General features: G+C 36.6%; 2 protein-coding genes across 2 annotated transcripts; one reads left to right on the forward strand and one right to left on the reverse strand.

Annotated features, from left to right (window-relative positions):
* Positions 1-604: 604 nt before the first annotated feature.
* Positions 605-4,907, reverse strand: LOC111191589 (tripartite motif-containing protein 16-like). Its single transcript, XM_049466723.1, has 6 exons — positions 4,258-4,907; positions 3,824-3,919; positions 3,234-3,467; positions 2,881-3,040; positions 2,560-2,616; positions 605-2,025 (listed from the first exon to the last, which is right to left on the reverse strand). The coding sequence occupies exons 1-6, from the start codon at positions 4,849-4,851 to the stop codon at positions 1,499-1,501; spliced, it is 1,668 nt and encodes a 555-aa protein (XP_049322680.1). The 5' UTR covers positions 4,852-4,907; the 3' UTR covers positions 605-1,498.
* A 2,029-nt stretch (positions 4,908-6,936) lies between these two features.
* rpl36a (ribosomal protein L36A) lies at positions 6,937-10,851 on the forward strand. The gene is made up of 5 exons (XM_007257493.4): positions 6,937-7,023; positions 8,279-8,384; positions 8,490-8,557; positions 9,154-9,276; positions 10,777-10,851. The coding sequence occupies exons 1-5, from the start codon at positions 7,021-7,023 to the stop codon at positions 10,795-10,797; spliced, it is 321 nt and encodes a 106-aa protein (XP_007257555.1). The 5' UTR covers positions 6,937-7,020; the 3' UTR covers positions 10,798-10,851.
* Positions 10,852-19,271: the final 8,420 nt, after the last annotated feature.

The following is a 19,271-nucleotide window of genomic DNA, read 5'->3' on the forward strand; positions in this document are numbered from 1 at the left end:
ATTTATTATATTAGATCATTTTTTAGATAAACCTTGTTAAGTAATTAATATTACAAAGCATCAAAATGTTTAAAATGTCAGCCTCAATGCTGCTTTTGTTCACCTCAGAAACAGCTCCAAATCATATTTCTAATTTACCAAATAATACAATATCAGGATAAACTAAACCAAACAGATGTTATATTATGACCAGTTATAAAAAAAAACTATTAATTGTAGACATTTAGCAGGCAAATATCACATTGGGATATAAACATGTCCATATACATTGTCCATATAATTATTTTCTTTTTTATTAAATTATAAATTAGAAAATGTAGAATGTCCTCTATAAATATTGAAACAATGAGGACAACTCAATTATTTAACCATCAGGTGTGTTTTGTTGCCCAGGTGCGTCCTGATACATTGATTATTTAAACAATAAATAGCACTGAATGTCTACTAATCAGTTTCAGATTTAGGATTATAGTTTATAATCTCTATATATAAGATTATATAGAGAAGTAACCAACGTGAAAACCATAGAGCTGTCTATAGTTAAAAACAAGCAATTGTGAAGCTAAGAGAAGATCAAAAATATAAGTCACAGCCAGTACAATCGTTTGAAATGTTCTGAAGAAGTTATCACTGGTTTAATATGCAACAGATTACACCAGTTGAACAGGTAGACCAAGGAAAACAGATGACAGAAAATTGTGCAAGACAATAAAATAACTGTTAGTGACATCAGCAACAACTTCCAGAGGGCAGCAGTGAAGATATCACAATCTACTGTTTAAAGAAGACTTCAGGAACAAAACTACAGAGGCTTCAACAGAAGATTATATATATCCTAATAGAGTTGTGTGATCTGTGCAGTTCTTCTGCTGCTATGAATGAAATTCCCTTCAGGATGAATAAACTTTATGTTGATCTTCTAAAATACCTGCAGATATGAACAGCAGTGCACTGTAGTTCAGATATCAGCACATCATTATTCTCTGATAAATGAGTCATATAGAAGATATTACTGGTAATAATCAGATTGAGATGAAACATTACACTTCACAGTAAAAAAGCTTTCTAGAAAATCAACACTGTGTGAGTTGATGAAGATTAAATCAGTTAAATCACATTTCATTATTTATTTAAAACTGTCTGGAGCACAGATTTGAGATGTTTTAGAGCTGCAGGAATAAAAGGCTTGATTTTTGATGGAAATCATGATGGCAGCTGACAGACTGCAGATGAGCTGCTGTAAAAGAACTCATTCACATCCTAATCTAATGCTTCATTTTCCATCAGCTGTTACTGACAACACTTTCAGCTCTTTATCTGCATCTGTTTAAACACTCAACCAGCAGAGAGACTGAGAGAAAGTGATTTCAGCTCTGTGGAGAAGAATCATCTTCATCTGATGAGCTGAAAGATATATGATTTATATTTATATCTCAGTTCATTAATAAAACAGAAATATAGGAGATTATTTTATCATCTATAATGTTTAACACACACATCAGTTTTTATCACATAACCTCACAGTTCCTACAACATAGAATCCAGCATAGAGGGGCTGAGTGAATGTGGTGTGGAGTGTGTGTAGGAGGGTCATTGTATCAGAGACGCTGTAGAAGGACAGAGTTCCTGCACTGTGATCCACATACACTCCTATTCTGGAGGATGGAGGAGCTGAGAGAACAGTATTAATGTTGTTGTGGAAGAAAGAGGGAGAGGAAGAACATATCAGACTCCAGGACTGACTGTTGTATCCAAACCCACAATCATCACCCGATCCTTTCCTACTGATCCCTTTATATGAGACTGAGATGTACACACACCCTCCCCATTCAGTGCTCCACTCAACCTCCCAGTAACAGCGTCCACACACACTCTCCTTACTCAACACCTGACACCAGCTATCAAATCTCTCTGGATGATCAGAGTATGGCTGAACTTTATTACTCCACTTCACCACTCTGTTCTTCTCAGACAGAATGAGGAAACGATTTGCTGTGTTTGGATCCAGAGTCAGCCGACAGAAATCTACAGAAAAATCAACAAAAAAAGATCATTTTATGTTTGTTAAAAAAAAAGTGTGTACATGTTTAATTGTTTGTGGAAGTGAATGTGTGTGTGTGTGACATTCTTTGTGTGTTATTGTGTGTATATACTTGTCTATGTGATTGTGCATGCATGTGTGTAATTGTTTGTGTATGTGGTTGTGTGTGTGTGTGTCTATGCATTTGTGTAATTGTGTGTGTATGTTTAATAATGTGTGTGTGCAACACTGTGTGTGCGTGTGTAAAATTGTATTTGCAATGTGTGTATACGTTTGTGTGTGTGTGATTGTTTAGTTAAATCAAATCAAATTTATTTGTATAATGTTTTTTTTACAACTGATGTTGTCACAAAGCAGCTTTACAGAAACATGATTACAGGACAAAGAATCAGGCAAAACATTAAACATAGAAAATACAGAATACAGAACCCCCAGTGAGTTTACTTATGTGAGTCTGTGTGTGTGTGTGTGTGTTTGTGTGTGTGAGTGTTTGTGTGTGTGGTGTGTGTTATACATACACTGCAGAAAATCCTCTCTGGTTTTTGGTTCTGATGGTAAAATCTGAACTGCTGCAGCTGTGGAGACACACACACACAGACACACACACAACATTCCAACAAATCAACAGAGTAGAATAGAACACAGAGAAAGAAAAAAAACTTCATACAAGTTAAATATTGTATAAAGTAAAAAAATGTTTTTCTTTATTTCTTATGGACTTTGGGGAAATTCACTTTACTTACCCCTTCTCTCTTTCTCTCTATTTCTAAATATTTAGATCAGTTGTTTTAAAAATAAGGTATTTTTTTTAAACTATGCAAAAGAAACGCCGCTCTTACCCTGTAAATGAATTTTCCTGAATTCCTCTCTGCAGAATTCCTCTAGTCGCTCTTTCAGCTCAGAGAGAGATTTCCTCACTCCATCAAATGAGGGATGTTGATGGACAGTGATGCTGGGAGAGTCCTCAGATCCAGAAGAGACACAGAGAGACTGGAAACTCTACAGAGAGAAGAAACACAGTGGAGGAAGATAAAGGTGGAGAGGAGAAATGAAGGAGCTCAGAGCAAATTCGACTAAAGAGAAACTTGGGATTCCAGACAGCTTTATTTATTGGAGCTTCATGAACTTTTGCTGAGAGGAGTTTTAGAAGCTTGATGAGGAGCAGCTTCCTCTGGAGATCAGTGAGAGTTACCTGGAGGAAATGGATGTGATCCTCTGTGTGTGAAAGCTGCTCCAGCTCAGTGTGTCTCCTCTTTAGATCAGCCATCTCCTGCTGCAGTTTCTCCAGGAGTTCTTCAGCTCCACTCAGTTCAGCCTTCTCCTGATCTCTGATCAGCTCTGTTACCTCAGAGCGCTTTTTCTCAATGGAGCGGATCAGCTCAGTAAAGATCCTCTCACTGTCCTCCACTGCTGCCTGTGCAGAGCGCTGTTACACACACACACGCGCAAACACACACACAAACACAATTACACACACACACACACACAGTAGTTTTACAGGCAGTTCATCTGAAATTATGTAAATTGGAAATTATCTCATAAATAGGTTAAGATTTGCTGATGCAGATTACTAAATGCTGATTGGTGGGAATTAGCCTCTATGATTTGTTAGCTACATTAGCCTCATATCTTCAGAATCTACACATGCTTTAGCTGCATTCAGGATGGGGGGAAGAACTGTATCATTTTGATCCTAAAGTATCAACACAGTATCTCCTCACTGTCTGACTGGAGGAGATCCAGACTGATCTCTGAAATATCAAATCTCTGCTCAGTTCTTACCTTAAGAGTGTTTACAGTCTTTTTCAGCTCCTGCAGCTTCTTCTGATTCTCCTGGATTCTCTGCTGGAGTTTCTCCTGCACCTCTTTCAGCTGATTCTATCAACAGATACAATTTATGATATTTATGATGTTCTGTGAATTATTATTTAATTATTATGATCTACAGAGATTTGTGTTACTTTCACTCTTATTCTACTGAGTTTTACTATGAGCAAAACAGGGCAGGTAGGTGGGTGTTGTTGGGTGTTGGCTGGTTACATATTCACTAACTGCTCTGACCTGTTTATTAAAAAGCTCTGTGTACAGCTTTACTACTTTCTTTATATTTTAAAGACTAATGTAAAGAATATACTTTTTTGAAATTGCTGAACTGTTAAATTTTACTCATTTTATTCTGCTTATCATGTGATTCATAATAATTTAATAGTTCTCACCTGTTTCCTGGTTCTCTCTGTTGTAGCTGAGACTGTATCATGTCCTTTATGTTCCTCCATTGTACATAAATAACAGATAGATCTCTGATCAGTACGACAGTAGATCTTCATCACTTCATCATGCTGAGAGCAGATCTTCTCTTGGAGCTGGGTGGACGCTTTAACCAGCTTGTGTTTCTTCAGAGCAGGAACTTCATAGTGAGGTTTAAGGTGAGCTTCACAAAAGGAGGCCAGACACATCAGACAGGACTTGATGGCTCTGAGTTTTCTCCCGGTGCAGAAATCACACTCCACATCTCCAGCTCCAGCGTAACGGGGAGCAGGAGAAGCAGCTTGGAGTTCTGTGTTCTTCTTCAGTTTCTCCACCACTTCAGCCAGCATGTTGTTTCTGCGTATAACAGGCCTTGGAGTGAAGGTCTCTGTGCACTGGGGGCAGCTGTAGATCCCCCTCTGATCCTCCTGATCCCAGCAGCCATTAATACACACCATACAGAAACTGTGTCCACAGGGAACAGCCACTGGATCCTTCAGCAGATCCAGACAGACTGGACAGCTGAACTGATCGTGATCTACTGAAATACTGGCCTCTGCCATTTTCCTGCACTTCTAGACTAAGAGAGAGCAGCACTCTGAGATCACTTTCATTTACTCTGAACTGAGAAGGAGGGACTTCCTGTTTTCCTGCTGTTCAGAGTGTCACAGAGAGGAGGAGGAGGAGGAGGAGAAAGAGAGAAGGAGGAGAAAGAGAGGACTGAACTGACTGGTGGACTGGGAACTACAACCTAAAAGGAGAACTCTGGTGTAAAATTGATTTGGGATGTAGTAACAGCCCACCTCCGTTCTCCCACAGTTTTCCGAGATCCAGAAATTTTAAGCAGTTTGTCCAAACAGGCTTTAGAATGAATGATATGGGGCATGTTCTTGCCCCTGTAGATAAATTGCTTTTTACACTTTTGTCCAGGCTCAAAGTAGCTCCACACCTCATTGGTAGAATTAAAAGTGCACAAGAATCTTAAACCCGTAACGTAACCTATTCTCTGGGCTCCGCCATCTTAAGGAAAAAGATTAATATGGTAGCGCCTCTCTGGACTCTACCAGTGAGGTGTAAAATCTTTTAGGTGTTATTTTGAACAATTCTTTCTGCAAAGAAGGTGAGGTCTGCAAGATCGCAAAGATTGCTAAAGATTTATTTTAAAAAAGGCAAATCAAACCCCTGTCTTTTCACAGCAAAAAACCTTCAGAAAGATTTATGTTGCTGTGGAGTTGTGGTTCACCTACACTCAGACACACTATATCAATAAAATATTTTTGACAGGGCAAATACTGCTTACATATGTTGCATATCATCGCTTTGCAATGAAAAACAAGTATCTCCATTTTTGACGATTTTTAGTTTACTACATACAGTTGCAAGAAAAGGTATGTGCACCCCTTCAGATTACTTGGATTTCTGCATAAATTGGACATTAAATGTGTTCTGATCTTCATCTAAATCACAACAATAGACAAACGCAGTCTGCTTAAACTAATACCACATAAAATATATATATGGTTGTATGGTTTTATTGAACACAACATGTTAATATTCACAGTGCAGGGTGGAAAAAAGTATGTGAACCCTTTGAACAGACAAGCTGTCCTTTACACTGTGCCAAAATGTCTTGATGTACAGATCAATACAAACACTTCAAAATAACCTAAAATAAACTATTTCTAAATTGATGTACATTAAAGGTTTAGAAGGTTTTTTCTCTCTCCTGTAAAGTTGCTGTTTTGAAAAAAGCTGCACTGTTCTAAAATGTATTAGCATTTACTGCCAGGCGGGTAGGTTAGCCGACTTAAACCTTACACATTTATGTGTTGTTGCTAGCCTTCCTGCTGCTAAATTACACTATTTGTATACGCAGGCCCAATTTATCCAGTGTAAATGATCACTTACTGCTATCTTGTTTTTTCTTTTCTTCTTCTCTTTCTTCTTTTCTGGCTTCCTTGTGGATAACTCTGTTTATGAGGATTCATTTTTTGCTGTTTGCAGGAATCATGAACCTGGCTGGCTAGCTACACTTAAAAGTTTAATTCTTACAGAAGCAGATTTGTAGAAGTAGAATTAGAATTCCATGAAATTCGAAGAAATTCATAATACATCATTGTGTTTATCAATGAAGGTTTACAATATATATTATATGTCATTACAACATACAGATATTATTGTATGGACCACAAATTAACATTAAATATATATTCTATAAAACAGATACTTCAGATTGCAATAACTTTTTAATTTTGTGGAAAAAAGAAAAATACTTTGCTTTATTCAAGTCTTCAAAATAGTTGTCTGAACATTTAGGAACTATTAAAAAAAATAGATGAGACAATGTTATCCTGTAAAGTACTTTAATAAATGATAATTGCATTTATCAAAACATTGTTTAATTTGAGTTATCTGAAATTAAGATATTGCTTATTATTAAACAATTAAGGAAATGTATGCTTATTGTTAGTGTCTGTACTTCCATTCGTAAGAAAAATGTGTTTTAAAAGTATCACATTCTCATATATGATATATGATATAATTTCTTTTTGAAAAACATTAATGAGAGTGTTTACTCTGTACACTAGTATGATCCAGTTCCTGTAGATTTGTTTGTTGTAGTTACTGAGAGTGTCCGCCAGGGGCAGCACCGCCGAGCTCCGCCGCTCCGTGTGATAAACCCGTGCAGCGCGCATGCGCGTTCTCTTCGTTCCTGCGCTAGGAGGGCAGCCATGGTATGTAAAGCGGAGGAGAATATTTTCACCCAAAATCCGATTTAATCCTCTAAATATCACAATTCATGTTCTTTTTAACCCACTAAATATGGTTCTGTAACATGTTGGCAATGAGGCAAGTGCTTTATTTGAGCACATTTGTGTATAATAAGATATTTAAAGCAATTTTACCGGGACAAGGAACCTTAGCTAGCTCAGCTCAACAGACAGCAGTGGCTGGTGGTTAAAAACAGGGCATACAGAGTAAAAAGGGTGTGATTAAGAAGGTCTGTTGTGTATGTAGTAATTAGTGTGGAGCTTTCCTGGAGGATTTGGGATTTTAATACTTAAAACTCGGCGCTTTAAATATTTTATTAAGTTCTTTGTAGCTACCTACAGGCTATAGCTAAAGTGGCTAACTTGGTTAGCTAGCGAGCTAGTTAGTTACAGGCAGCGCCATGCGTGAGGGTACGTCTAATATGGTTAACATTTGGGTGTTTTGTCTTTAAAACGGTGTTAAAGCGTGGGACGGACGCATTTTCGCTCATAAAAAATGACTGATGCATCTGCAGGCATGCCGTTGTGTAAAACTCTAGTTTACTAGGTTAGCTAGCGTTATCTAAACTGTTCAGATTGAATAGTCCACCTTAAATTTTGCAACAGCTCCATTTAGGTACCTTTACTGACACCTTAACGTTGCTAACTACCTGACATCTTAACCCAAAAGAGCCCACGTGGAGTTGAGTCACAGACATCATACATTTTTGTATAAATGTTGTTAGTTTTTTTTACTTTACCTAATGAAGTCCCTCAGTAACACATAACGTTACTGAACATCCTGAGATCATTACTACAGGACAGCAGTTCATTCACCTCATTCATTTACAAAATGTTGGAGTGCTGAAGATAAAACTAGCCCCTTTTAAAAGTATATTTACTGCTTGTGTATATTTACTGTCTGTTTCAGCCGTTTTAAGAGGTCAGATGCTTAAATGAACGTTTTATGTTCCATATAACTAAGTTAGTTCTTACATGATTTCTAGAACAAAATGTTACTAATATTTATAAAATTGTTGTCAATTTAGTTACGTCGAGATTTCAATCTTAAAATATTTAGTCATCTGTCTAAAATAGGAAACAAATATGAATGAGCTGCCCACTGAATTGATCTAATACAATTTTGGACTTTGCATCAATATTCATAAAGTGGTCTGGGTTTAATAGGTTAAATTGAAACAGAAAACTGAAGCAAAAGTTTTATTTTGCTGTTTTTCAGGTGAACGTACCGAAAACCCGCAGGACATACTGCAAGAAGTGCAAGAAGCACCAGCCTCATAAAGTTACCCAGTACAAGAAGGGCAAAGACTCTCTTTATGCCCAGGGTAAGTGTTCATCCTGTTTTTTTAGCAATGACTAAAACATTAATGTAGGAATGTTGTGTGTTATAGTGTGCATTGTGATGATATAGCCTATTTTATGTTTTTCAGGTAAGAGGCGTTACGACAGAAAGCAGAGCGGTTACGGTGGACAAACAAAGCCTATTTTCAGGAAAAAGGTATGTAGATGACTAGCCTTGAGGAAGTTGTAAGCATGGTCTTTATGTACTTGCATGTAAACCATTTTTTGGTGTCAGATGTTTGCATTGAACTGGCTCTGGACACTGTTCCAATTAAACTTGTTCTAAATTGAACTTTACATAATAGAATTGTAGGAAGCAAGCAAGGTAGTCAAGAAAGAAAAGTGACTGATTTAAAATTTAAAATGTTAATTTTTACCTTTAACCTTTAGACATGTCTTTTACATGTCCAAAGGATATAAAATAAACTTAAATATAAAACTAGTGATTGGTGACAGTATCACCATTATTTTAAGAAATGCGAGTAACCATAATGTATGTATTTTTGTGACTCCAGGATAAACCTTTCAAATACTTTACTGGTTTAAACAATATGTAAACATAACCCATAGTGTTTACACCATTGTTTTAGTGGCATTAAATGGTCTTAAATACAAATGTTATTTCCTGGGAAAATATATCCTATATGTTCTAAAATAGTTGTTGAATTGTTGGCCAGTACTTGGGAGGTGTTTATTATTTAATTCTTATTATTAGTACGTTTAATTTACTTATTTTGTTAAAATTTCCAATAGGCCAAAACCACAAAGAAGATCGTGCTGAGGCTGGAGTGTGTGGAGCCCAACTGCCGCTCTAAGAGGATGCTGGCCATTAAGAGATGCAAACACTTTGAATTGGGTGGAGACAAGAAGAGAAAGGTAAGCCTGTTCAAAAACACTTAATTTGGTCTTTAAATCCACATTTAGCATCAATAAGGATCTGATATTCTGAAAATCATATGAAGTGACCATATTCACTGTGTAAGACAGTTACGGTGGTTACAAAGTGTGTGTTCTTATAGACTTAGTTTGGAGAGAATCTGTGCCGTATTAAAGGTCTGCACTAATATAAGGGTTATAATTGCTTAATAGATTGAGTGTAATTCTAAGATTCTTATGTTAACATCCTTTTAGTGTCATGGAGTCAGTAAGTTCAGAACTGGGAATATAACAGATATAAATATTAGTTGTAGCATTTGGATTATGAATTCATCCAATAAAATGCATGTTTATGTACAGAAAATACTGTTATCAAACCAGGTAAAAGTATTTTATTACAAGTAGTTTCTCTTTAATTTTAGGATTTGTTCAGTGCAAATTGATATCTAGTGTTTCATGGTTTACTAGTGCTAGAGGAGCAATTCATTAGTAGGAATAATTGTACCCAATAGTGAGTCCTTGAGGAATGGGATATTTCTTAAATCAGTTAATCTAATGTATTAATAGGTTTTGTAGACTTTTAGACTAAGTTTTAATTGAGTATGTTCCAGAGATGTTTTTTATACATTTTAGAAAACTGATGTAATTTCTACGCATAATTTGGCTGTTAGTGAAAGTGCATTAAATTATTTGGCCACATAGTGGTGCTGATGGTTAATCATCTGCATTGCGCTGATATCTGTGTTTGGACACTCCAGACTTCTGTGGTCTTGTTTAATGAGCTTTAGGTGCATGTTGTGGGATGTTCACTTAAGTGCTTTAAGTCTGTAGGTTAGCAATTGCCTAAAGTAATTCTCTTTTAAATTATATCAAAATTTGATTTTATGCTCTTACAAAATACTTTTCTGTAGATTTGGCAGACTAGACATATTCTTATGTCCTTTTTGTCTGTATAAAATCTTTAACAGTTTATACTGATTAAGTTGCCTCAGTCATGGTGTTAAAAATGCATACAGTGTATCTAAGGGCATCTGTAAACAGGACTGATGTATCTACAGATCATGTGTAATTTAACTCCCAGGAGTATTAATTGCTTTTTTTTGCATAGAATATTTTTATTTCCAGCTGTTACTAAAGCAAAATACCAGTGATGTAGGTCACAGTTCTTTTCAGCTGATTGCTTTCAGAATTCTCAATGCTCCAGTGCAGTTTTAATGGTATGCTTCAGGATGGCTGAGTATCGCCCTCAAACCACTTAGTTCATGCGTGTAGGCCTCCATGAATTGGGGGCTTCTGGGTAATTGCTGTTCAGTGTTGAAGTAGAATGAATATATTAAAATGGAATTAGACACTGTGGCTTGAAAAGCTTTGAACTGTTTGTTGGAGATACATTGACTTGTTGACTATATGTTGAGGTTCAACTCGGTTAATATTGGGTCAAATAGCATCTCATTTGCTCTGTGTTGAAACTAATGTTTCCCTTCTGTCTGTCTGTTACAGGGCCAGGTCATCCAGTTCTAAGCTGGGCCATGGACGCTTTTGTGCTATTCCATCAATAAAAGTTGTATACAGAAACATGCTGACTCCTGTGCTTGTTTGCTGCTTGTTTTCCTAAAATGATTGATTTTACTTACATTGCTGTATTGAATTACTTATTGAATAATCAGCACCTGCCTTTTTCTTTGTTTTAAATAATAAATGGTTAAAGTTAGGTGTAATTGTTTTTAAACTTGCTACCCAAGTCCTGTTTACACACGTATAATGGCCTGAGTATGTTCCAAATCTGTGTAAGGCACACAAAAAAAGCATCAAATCCTATCCCGCAAGAGCTATAGTTAAATGTCACATCAGTTTAAACAAAGTGCTCCCCCTGCATAACACTACCCTCTTAATTGCATATTACACAATAAGGTGGATACTACAAGTCATTAAGTAATTTGTAGTGCTTTCCATTTCCATTGGTGATTTATTATATTCTGAATGGTTTTAATATATTGTCAGCTTACTCATTTATAGGAAAACCTCACAAGCCACTTGAATATTATGCATTCAAGTGTTTAGCTTAAAAATTTGTCAGTGAAAGTTTTTAATTTTTTTTTTCATGTTTGCGAGTTGGTTAGTATTGAAATAAAAAAAAAAGCCAGTCATTAAAAAAAACTTAAATGTATCTTCTTACTTTAAATATTTAAATGTGTAAATTTATGCAACTTTTAGAACAATAACATGTGACCAACATTGCATATGGTGTTCTTGCGTTGGGTGCAAATATCAGTGTTTATATTAGCAAGCAATTGTTTAAAGTGACAATGACAGAGAATGGGTAAAAAAGTGGAGTTTTTAAACTCTTGCTTGTTGGTCATCTAACGTTCATTAGTCATTGTCATGTGTATTATTGGTATGTTTTCCTTTTCCACTGTGGTTCTCCCTGCATGTTAGTCCCAGAATGAAACAGCATATCAGAAATGACAATCCTAATGTTTTAGAATTAATGCATCCAGACATTTTAAACAGCCCATTTGAAGACATTTCCAACTTAATACAAAAATAAACTTAGCAAACAGACAGCAAAGCCATGTCCACCTAACTGGATAAGACAGCTTGGTGGAACAGTTCAGACATGCACAATGTTCTGTTTGTAACCCATGCTGTGAAATGCTACTTCACATTTGCCCCTTATAACTCCAAAACACATTATGCATGAAAGCTCCCCTGTTCTGCAAAAAATAAATATCTTGTAGACACACTTGTCAGCAGAATCATTTAGCTGCAGTGCCACAGTGGGGGGAAATGCACTTTGGCTTCATGTGTCAGTAAATTAACACCTATGAGAGGTGAGGTGATGGTGCATTAAACAGTGACTGAAAAGTTATCCCGAATCTGCCCTGTTGTCACTGAAAAGTGTTTTGCGTGTTGCCGGGTTAGATATACTTGCCAAAGAAATTTGTAATGCTATGTTGTTCAAAAGAAAGATTAATAATACACAAAGTTTGATGTACACATGTAAGTTGTAATGCATGTGTAACGACCTGCCAAATGTTTGTTAATTAATAGTGTATTTATTTTCAGGGAAGGATAGGTGTGTTGGTGTGGCTGGCAAAATCTCTAAGGCCTTTAAGGGAAGCTTTTGAGATGACACCAGTATACAAGCATTGTCCTGTTGGAATAGCACATTGGAGTGTGCGTTCAGCAAAGTTAGCTCCTTATTAATGTACCTTAAGTCTGTCAAAGTGGCTGTAATGAAGACCATCAGCACTGAAGATGACCCGCTTCCCTTCCTTTCATGACAGTCTGGCACATACCTGTCAAGTCTCCCGTTTTGGCCGGGAAACTACCGTATTTTACTCCTCTTTCCCGCCGTCCTCCCGTATTAGTATTTTCCCGTAAATTTCCCGTATTATACTAAATAAAAAAATATATAGGCCATAGGCGACAATGCACTGACCGCTGTGTGTCTCTTAACCAATCGTGGTGCCGGTTCAAGGAGAAAGTCCCGCCTTTCAGGAGAAACAGCCAATCAGCTGTGAATTCAGGCAGCTAGTGGGAGCAGCTGTCGTTAAAACTAATCTGGATATACGGAGATTTTTCTAAAAGAAAGGTAATTAACCATGGAAACTGTGATGAGATTGTTTCTGATAGCTGGTTAAAAAGACTCTTCTCTGAATCAAAACATAAATTAAACCCATTGTGTGTTTAATAAAATCCAGCTTGTAACTCAGTTAGCTTAACTTTAGAATTAGCTAGATAGATATTCAGGGTTTGAGAAAAATCTACATATATATATATATATATATATATATATATATATATATATATATATATATATATATATATATATATATATATATATATATGCCCTTATGTGCCTGATCAGCCAATAACTATAATTTCCAAACTCTATTTGTTCAGGGCTAGTTTTAGGGTTTGTTAGAATTTGTTTAAATCTCAAGTATTGTGGTGTAATGTATTATTTAGAAGGGGTAGAAGAGATGGTTGAGCTGGAGAGAGAGAAAATGTGAATTAACTGAACTGATCAGGAGTGGACTGAACGATAGAAAGAAGTATTAATGAAAGATTAGTAATTGTGTAGGCCCCTTAGGACAATTATTTACTTATGGAATATATCTGATCCATGTCCTTCTTGTAAATTTGTGCACCCTTCAATTTCATATATATATATATATATATATATATATATATATATATATATATATATATATATATATATATATATATATATACATATATATATATATAAAGCACAAGCCCTCGGTTGGGCTGTTGGGGCGGCGGAAAAAATCCCTTATTTTTAAGTCCAAAACTTGACAGGTATGGTCTGGCATGACTACCCACCAAGTTTTATTTCTGTTAGTTTAAAGAACTAACAAATTAGCATTAGTAGAAGATAAGATTTCCATAATAATAGCTATGATATATATATATTTCCTGGTTAAAAATTACGTAATTTTTTTACATGCAGGGTTTTCTCTGAAGGGTTAGAAGGGCCTCACTGCACACCACTGATAAAAACAAAACTTTACTGCAAAAAAAAAAAAAAAAAAAAAAAAAAACAATTTCCTCGTATGGAGTTTATTTTAACCTAAACTTAAAATCATCCTTGCCATTTGGGCTGCTAAATACAAAATTTTTAGCTTTCTACAGTAGGTCATTAAATTTCAAAATTGAATGAGAATTGACCCATGTTTCTCTATGGACTGGCCTCAAAAACAAAAACTAGAAATCTGCCTATTTTGTTTTCAATCAATTGTGTGAAATATTATCATGTGACCACTAGATGGTATGGGCAGTGTCTCTATATAAGGTCAAAAGGGTCTACGTTTTAGAAAAAAGTATCATGGTTTAGAGAAGCAGAAATGTAATGCCCCCATATGAGGAGGCATGGTCTCAAGAGGTTAAGAAACACTTTTTAAGAAGCATATATTCCCCCTAGTTTTTAGATGGTTTCAGTATTGTTAAAGTCCATAATGTATATTTAGTCAGTGCTATATTGAACCTGTTTAGACTGTATTTAAAGGAGAACTCTGGTGTTAAATTTACTTTGGGTGTAGTAAAACATGATAAAAAGTACTTACCTTTGTTGAGTAGTAGGGCTGGACCCGAATATTCGGGTATTTGGATATTCGTTCGTTGAGTAGGTATTCGGTTTTTAATTTTGGTATTCGGATATTCGTTTTTTTTCTCCTTTCAGAGTTCCACCTCAGTCTAACCACTTCTGTTCTCGCGGGTCCCGTCAGAATATCTTGCGCGCGGGACAGAACTGAACTGTTATTGGCTGGAGCGGGAGTTTAATCCAGACGATACGGGAGCAAATTAATAAATAGTTAAGAAAACTGTAATAATTGTAAAAAAAAAAAAAACCTAAAGAAAACTCTCAACGCGCAGGATGGACCGACACACACACGCACACACCGATGGTGTTTGGACTGGGGTAAGGAACGGGACCGCGCTATTCAGCGCTGCTGTTTTAATAAATATATAAGTAAATTTGAAGCATTAAATGTAGTTTATTTAATTTATATTAGGAACGTGGGGCGGGAGCGGCAGAAATGTGTATGTGGCGGGCGGGCGCGGGATTAAAAGAAGCAATTTTTTTGCGGAGCGGTAACGAGACAGAAATGCGGGAGCGTGGAAGAGTGGGTTTAAAAATCAGTCTCGCGCAGACCTCTATTATACATGATAAAAAAAACGAAACTGATTTATATAATAAAACGTAAGGGGTAATGTGGCAACAGTAGTGGCTAAATCGGTTACAAAAGCCTGGCCTACAAAAATGATGTCTGAACGAATTTCCTCTTATCTAATATAATTTAAAATGGTTTAAAAATATAAAATAATTTCTAAGCAAACGAAATATTTAATATTGAGCTTATAGCCCAAGTGCAAAAATACAAAGTCAGTAATACGGCTATGCCCTGCACAATCCTTAAACCGAAATAGACCAAGTACAATAACGTCATTAACAATGACTTTCCTCTACTCTAATATAATTTAAAATGGTTTAAAAATATAAAATAATTTCTAAACAAACGAAATATTTAATATTGAGCTTATAGCCCAAGTGCAAAAATACAAAATCAGTAATATGCCCTGCACAATCCTTTAACCGAAATAGACCAAGTACAGTTTACAATGACTGTCCTCTAATATAATCAACAATGTTTAAGAATATAAAATACTTCCTGAACAAACGTTTTTTTTGTTTGTTTTTTTAAGCAAATAGCCTAAGTGTGAAAACACAAACAGCAATTTACTGGGCTGGCTTGCGCAGCGGAGAAACCGTGCAGCAGCAGCCGCGGTGTAGGGCAGCAGAAATTCCGGGATGAAAACACAAAGAAATCTGGGCTAAAAACACAGAAAAAATATGGGGTGAAAACACAAAAATCCGGGATAAAAACACCAAAAATCCGGGGTGAATATGTCTCGTCGGTCAGAGCAAATTGAACATTTTTCAGTGGATTAAAGGGGCCGTGATTTCCTTTTTTTTTTTACCTCTTTTTTTAAAAACGAATATTCGAATATTTGCTTCGAATCAGTGCCGAATATCCGGAGCTCAAAAAACGCTATTCGGGCCAGCCCTATTGAGTAGCCCACCTCCACTCTCCCACAGCTTTCTGAGATCCAGTAATTGTGTGCTATTTGCCCAGTACAACGGCTGTATCGGGGCAAATTTTAACCTGATAAATCCCTTTTATACTGTTATCCAGTAGCTCCACACCTCATTGGTAATATCTGGAAAGCCCTGGCATTTAAATTGATGCATTTATAGCTTAAAAATGCACAAGAAGCTTATTAAAAAACTGTTTACATCCCATAGCGCTTCCTTGTAGCTCCGGCCGACGCCATTACAGTACTGATAATGACAGAAATATATACATAGATCCTGCATAGCCTGCCTCCTGGCATAGCAGCCGGCGCCAGAAGGCAGTTTATGCGGAGTCTATGTATATATGTCTGTCATTATCAGTACAGTGCTGGCGCCGATACGGCTGTTGTAAAGAGTGCTGGCCTAAAAGTACAAAATGACTGTATCTCAGAAAGCTGTGGGAGAGTGGAGGTGGCCTATTTAACAAAGGTAAGTACTTTTTAACATGTTTTACTACACCAAAAGTCCATTTTACACTAGAATTCTCCTTTAAGTGCACCATGTAGCATTTCTACAAGTCAGAGAGAAGTAACTTAGCTGCTCTGTTTGATATCGGGTCAACCGAGGCACTTGTGTATTAAGTGTGTGTGTGTGTGTTTAGCGAAACCCCCTAACCCACACTTGCTCAGCTGCTGGCTGCACAATCATGGATTGAGGTGGTTTTAGCTGGGTGTCCGGTGCGGTGCAGAGCTGTACAGTAATAAAAAGGCTGAGTATTTGGAGGGAAAGCCCAGAGGAACATCAGCGCCCCCTGGGGGGGAGCCGCGGTGCCCCAGCGTCTCTGGACATGTTGATTAAGAATTGAGTGTGACATGTTGCCCCATTTACAAGAAGGATTGTGTGTGTGTGTGTGTGTGTGTGAGAGAGAGAGAGAGAGAGAGAGAGAGAGAATGTGTGAGGGACCTCCAGGCTTGGTCAGAGGTTATCTCGCTTTAGCCGGACTTCAGAAGAGGCAGGGAGATGGAACAGATTCTTATAAGAATAGCTGTGGGTTTGTACAGATTGTAGGTCTGTTTATTTTTTCTGGGGTCTACAAAATAATTTTATTTAATTATCTGCTTTAATTGCGTGTGCACATGTACACAGTTGCAAGTTGATTCTATATATTAATATATACGTTGATAACTAATAGCAAGTGTTTTGGTATAGATAGTGGAGGTTTGATTTTTGTTATACAAACACAATCTAATTAATTAATTAACACCCAAATTATGTACTGTTTTGAATTGTTTTTAAGTTTCACAATTACCTACATGTTAGGTTCAGAGTAAGTGGATCTATCACTTCTTTAACAGCACTTGTGAAACCCACACTTCCAAATTCAATTACATTGCAAATTGAAACATCTTTTGCCAGTCAGCTCTTGGAGAAGTAATCAGCAGAGGTTTAATTACCTTTTCCAGCCAGCACTGAGGATGTTTAGACAAATGTGTCCTATAACATGTTCAGTTAGACTGTGTTTGTCTGTAATTGTGACTTATATAACAATCATATCACGTTTCATCAGTAATCAATGTCAATATCAAGATCGTTCCAAAGGGTTTACTTAATTTTCTCTTCAATTGCATAGTTGTTTTTAATCATAGACTTAGATGGCAAAATATGGTAATATTGGGCCTTAAATGATCAGTTTAAATCAGCCTAAGTGTACAGAATACATATTTAATAAAAAATAATAATAAGTAGGTTTTAATATGGTGTTTCCTGGAATAAACACAGGATCACACCTATGAATACACCCATTGCTTTATCGGTAGGCTACAGTGGTGCTGCAAATTGACAAATGTCTTAACTTGCCAACATCAAGGCCTTTTAACTTTCTGCTTAAGATCATGATTGACTACAGCTGGTAGCTAACTGGATGTAACAACACATAATACAATAAAAAAGACCAAATTGTTCAGTGCAGATCAGGGAAGCATGATAGATTTGCACAAATCAGGAATGTATAGAATTTAGGAAGCGGTGCTTTCACACCTACCTTGTTTATTCCAAACCAAAACAGTTGGTGGCACAAAGCACAGTCCAGATTAGAGCTTAGATCGGGCCCTAAAAAGCCGACCCGACCCAGCCCGAGCTGGGTGATTTTTGAGAAAAGCTACACACAGTGCTGCAAGTCAAACGCGGAGGCGTTCACGTGCGCCCAGAGCTACGCGATTACATTTTTCATTTTTACTATAGTTTAATTTAATTTTGTTTTTATTTTTTCTCCTACAGTTCAGTAAGTTTTAATTTGTTTTTAGAGTGGGCTTGCTAGTTTTTATTAGTTTTCACAAATCTCATCAGAGAGATCAATCTAAGAAACGAGAGAGAGAGAGAGAGAGAGAGAGATTTGCGTGTTCTGGTATGAGCTACTCACAGGTAAAGGTTCTCACACACTGTATCTCCTGTTTCTCTTTCATCTGCCTCGTGCTCATATTGTAATCCCATACATAGTTCTGCAGTTTCTCAGTGTTTTCTGTCGTATTTTGCTGCTTTTACACAAGAACTAACGCCACGGACCACGAGGTGTCGCTCGCTGCCGCTGCTGTGCTGTATCCGACTCCCTGCTGAATCCGACTCCGCTTCGCAAACAGAATCGGCACAACACCGCCCGCTGTACAACTCCGCTGTAAAACAGCGCTTATAAATAAATTAAACACGAAAATGAGGGTATTCTATCAGTCATTTCAGTTCGTTTTAGTTAGTTTTATAAACACACAATACAGTTCGAGTTAGTTATGTTTTTTCGGGTCGATTTTGGGTCGGTCCTCGGTTTAGGTCGGGTTCGGGCAGAGAATCTAAGCTCTAGTCCAGATCAGAGCATCAACATTTGGTCCAACCAAAAGAGGTGCTCTTGGTCTGGATCAACTGAACCATGTTCCATTTCGTCTGCAGTTTAAAGAACTTGTTTCAGAGGGTTTGGACTTTTAAGGCAAGCTATCTTCACTGTCAGTCCACATTTAAAATGAACTAGTTCAAATTTTAGTTCATACTAATTTAATTGAACTAGTTCTCCTTCATTTGGGTTTCTTCATTTAATAAATAGGCCGTTATTCCTTTTCAATAGAACCTTTTTATACCCATCCATTACCAGCCCATTGCTATTCCCAAAATAATTATATCATATACCAAGATATATATATATAAATGCATAATAATAATAATGTAAGGACATTCCAAAATGTTTTTTGGTCCCAAAACAGAAAAAACAAAAAATAATTTGTTTCAGCAGTGCTATACTAGTCACACATTAACCTCAGCATTGCTAACATTCTAATAATAAATCCACCCCTGTGCTGATATTCTTATCATGTACTTACTTCAACAGTGCCATTCCATTCACACTTTAGCC

This window comes from Astyanax mexicanus, chromosome 1 (genome assembly GCF_023375975.1).
Source record: "Astyanax mexicanus isolate ESR-SI-001 chromosome 1, AstMex3_surface, whole genome shotgun sequence".
NCBI classification, from domain to species: Eukaryota; Metazoa; Chordata; class Actinopteri; order Characiformes; family Acestrorhamphidae; genus Astyanax; species Astyanax mexicanus.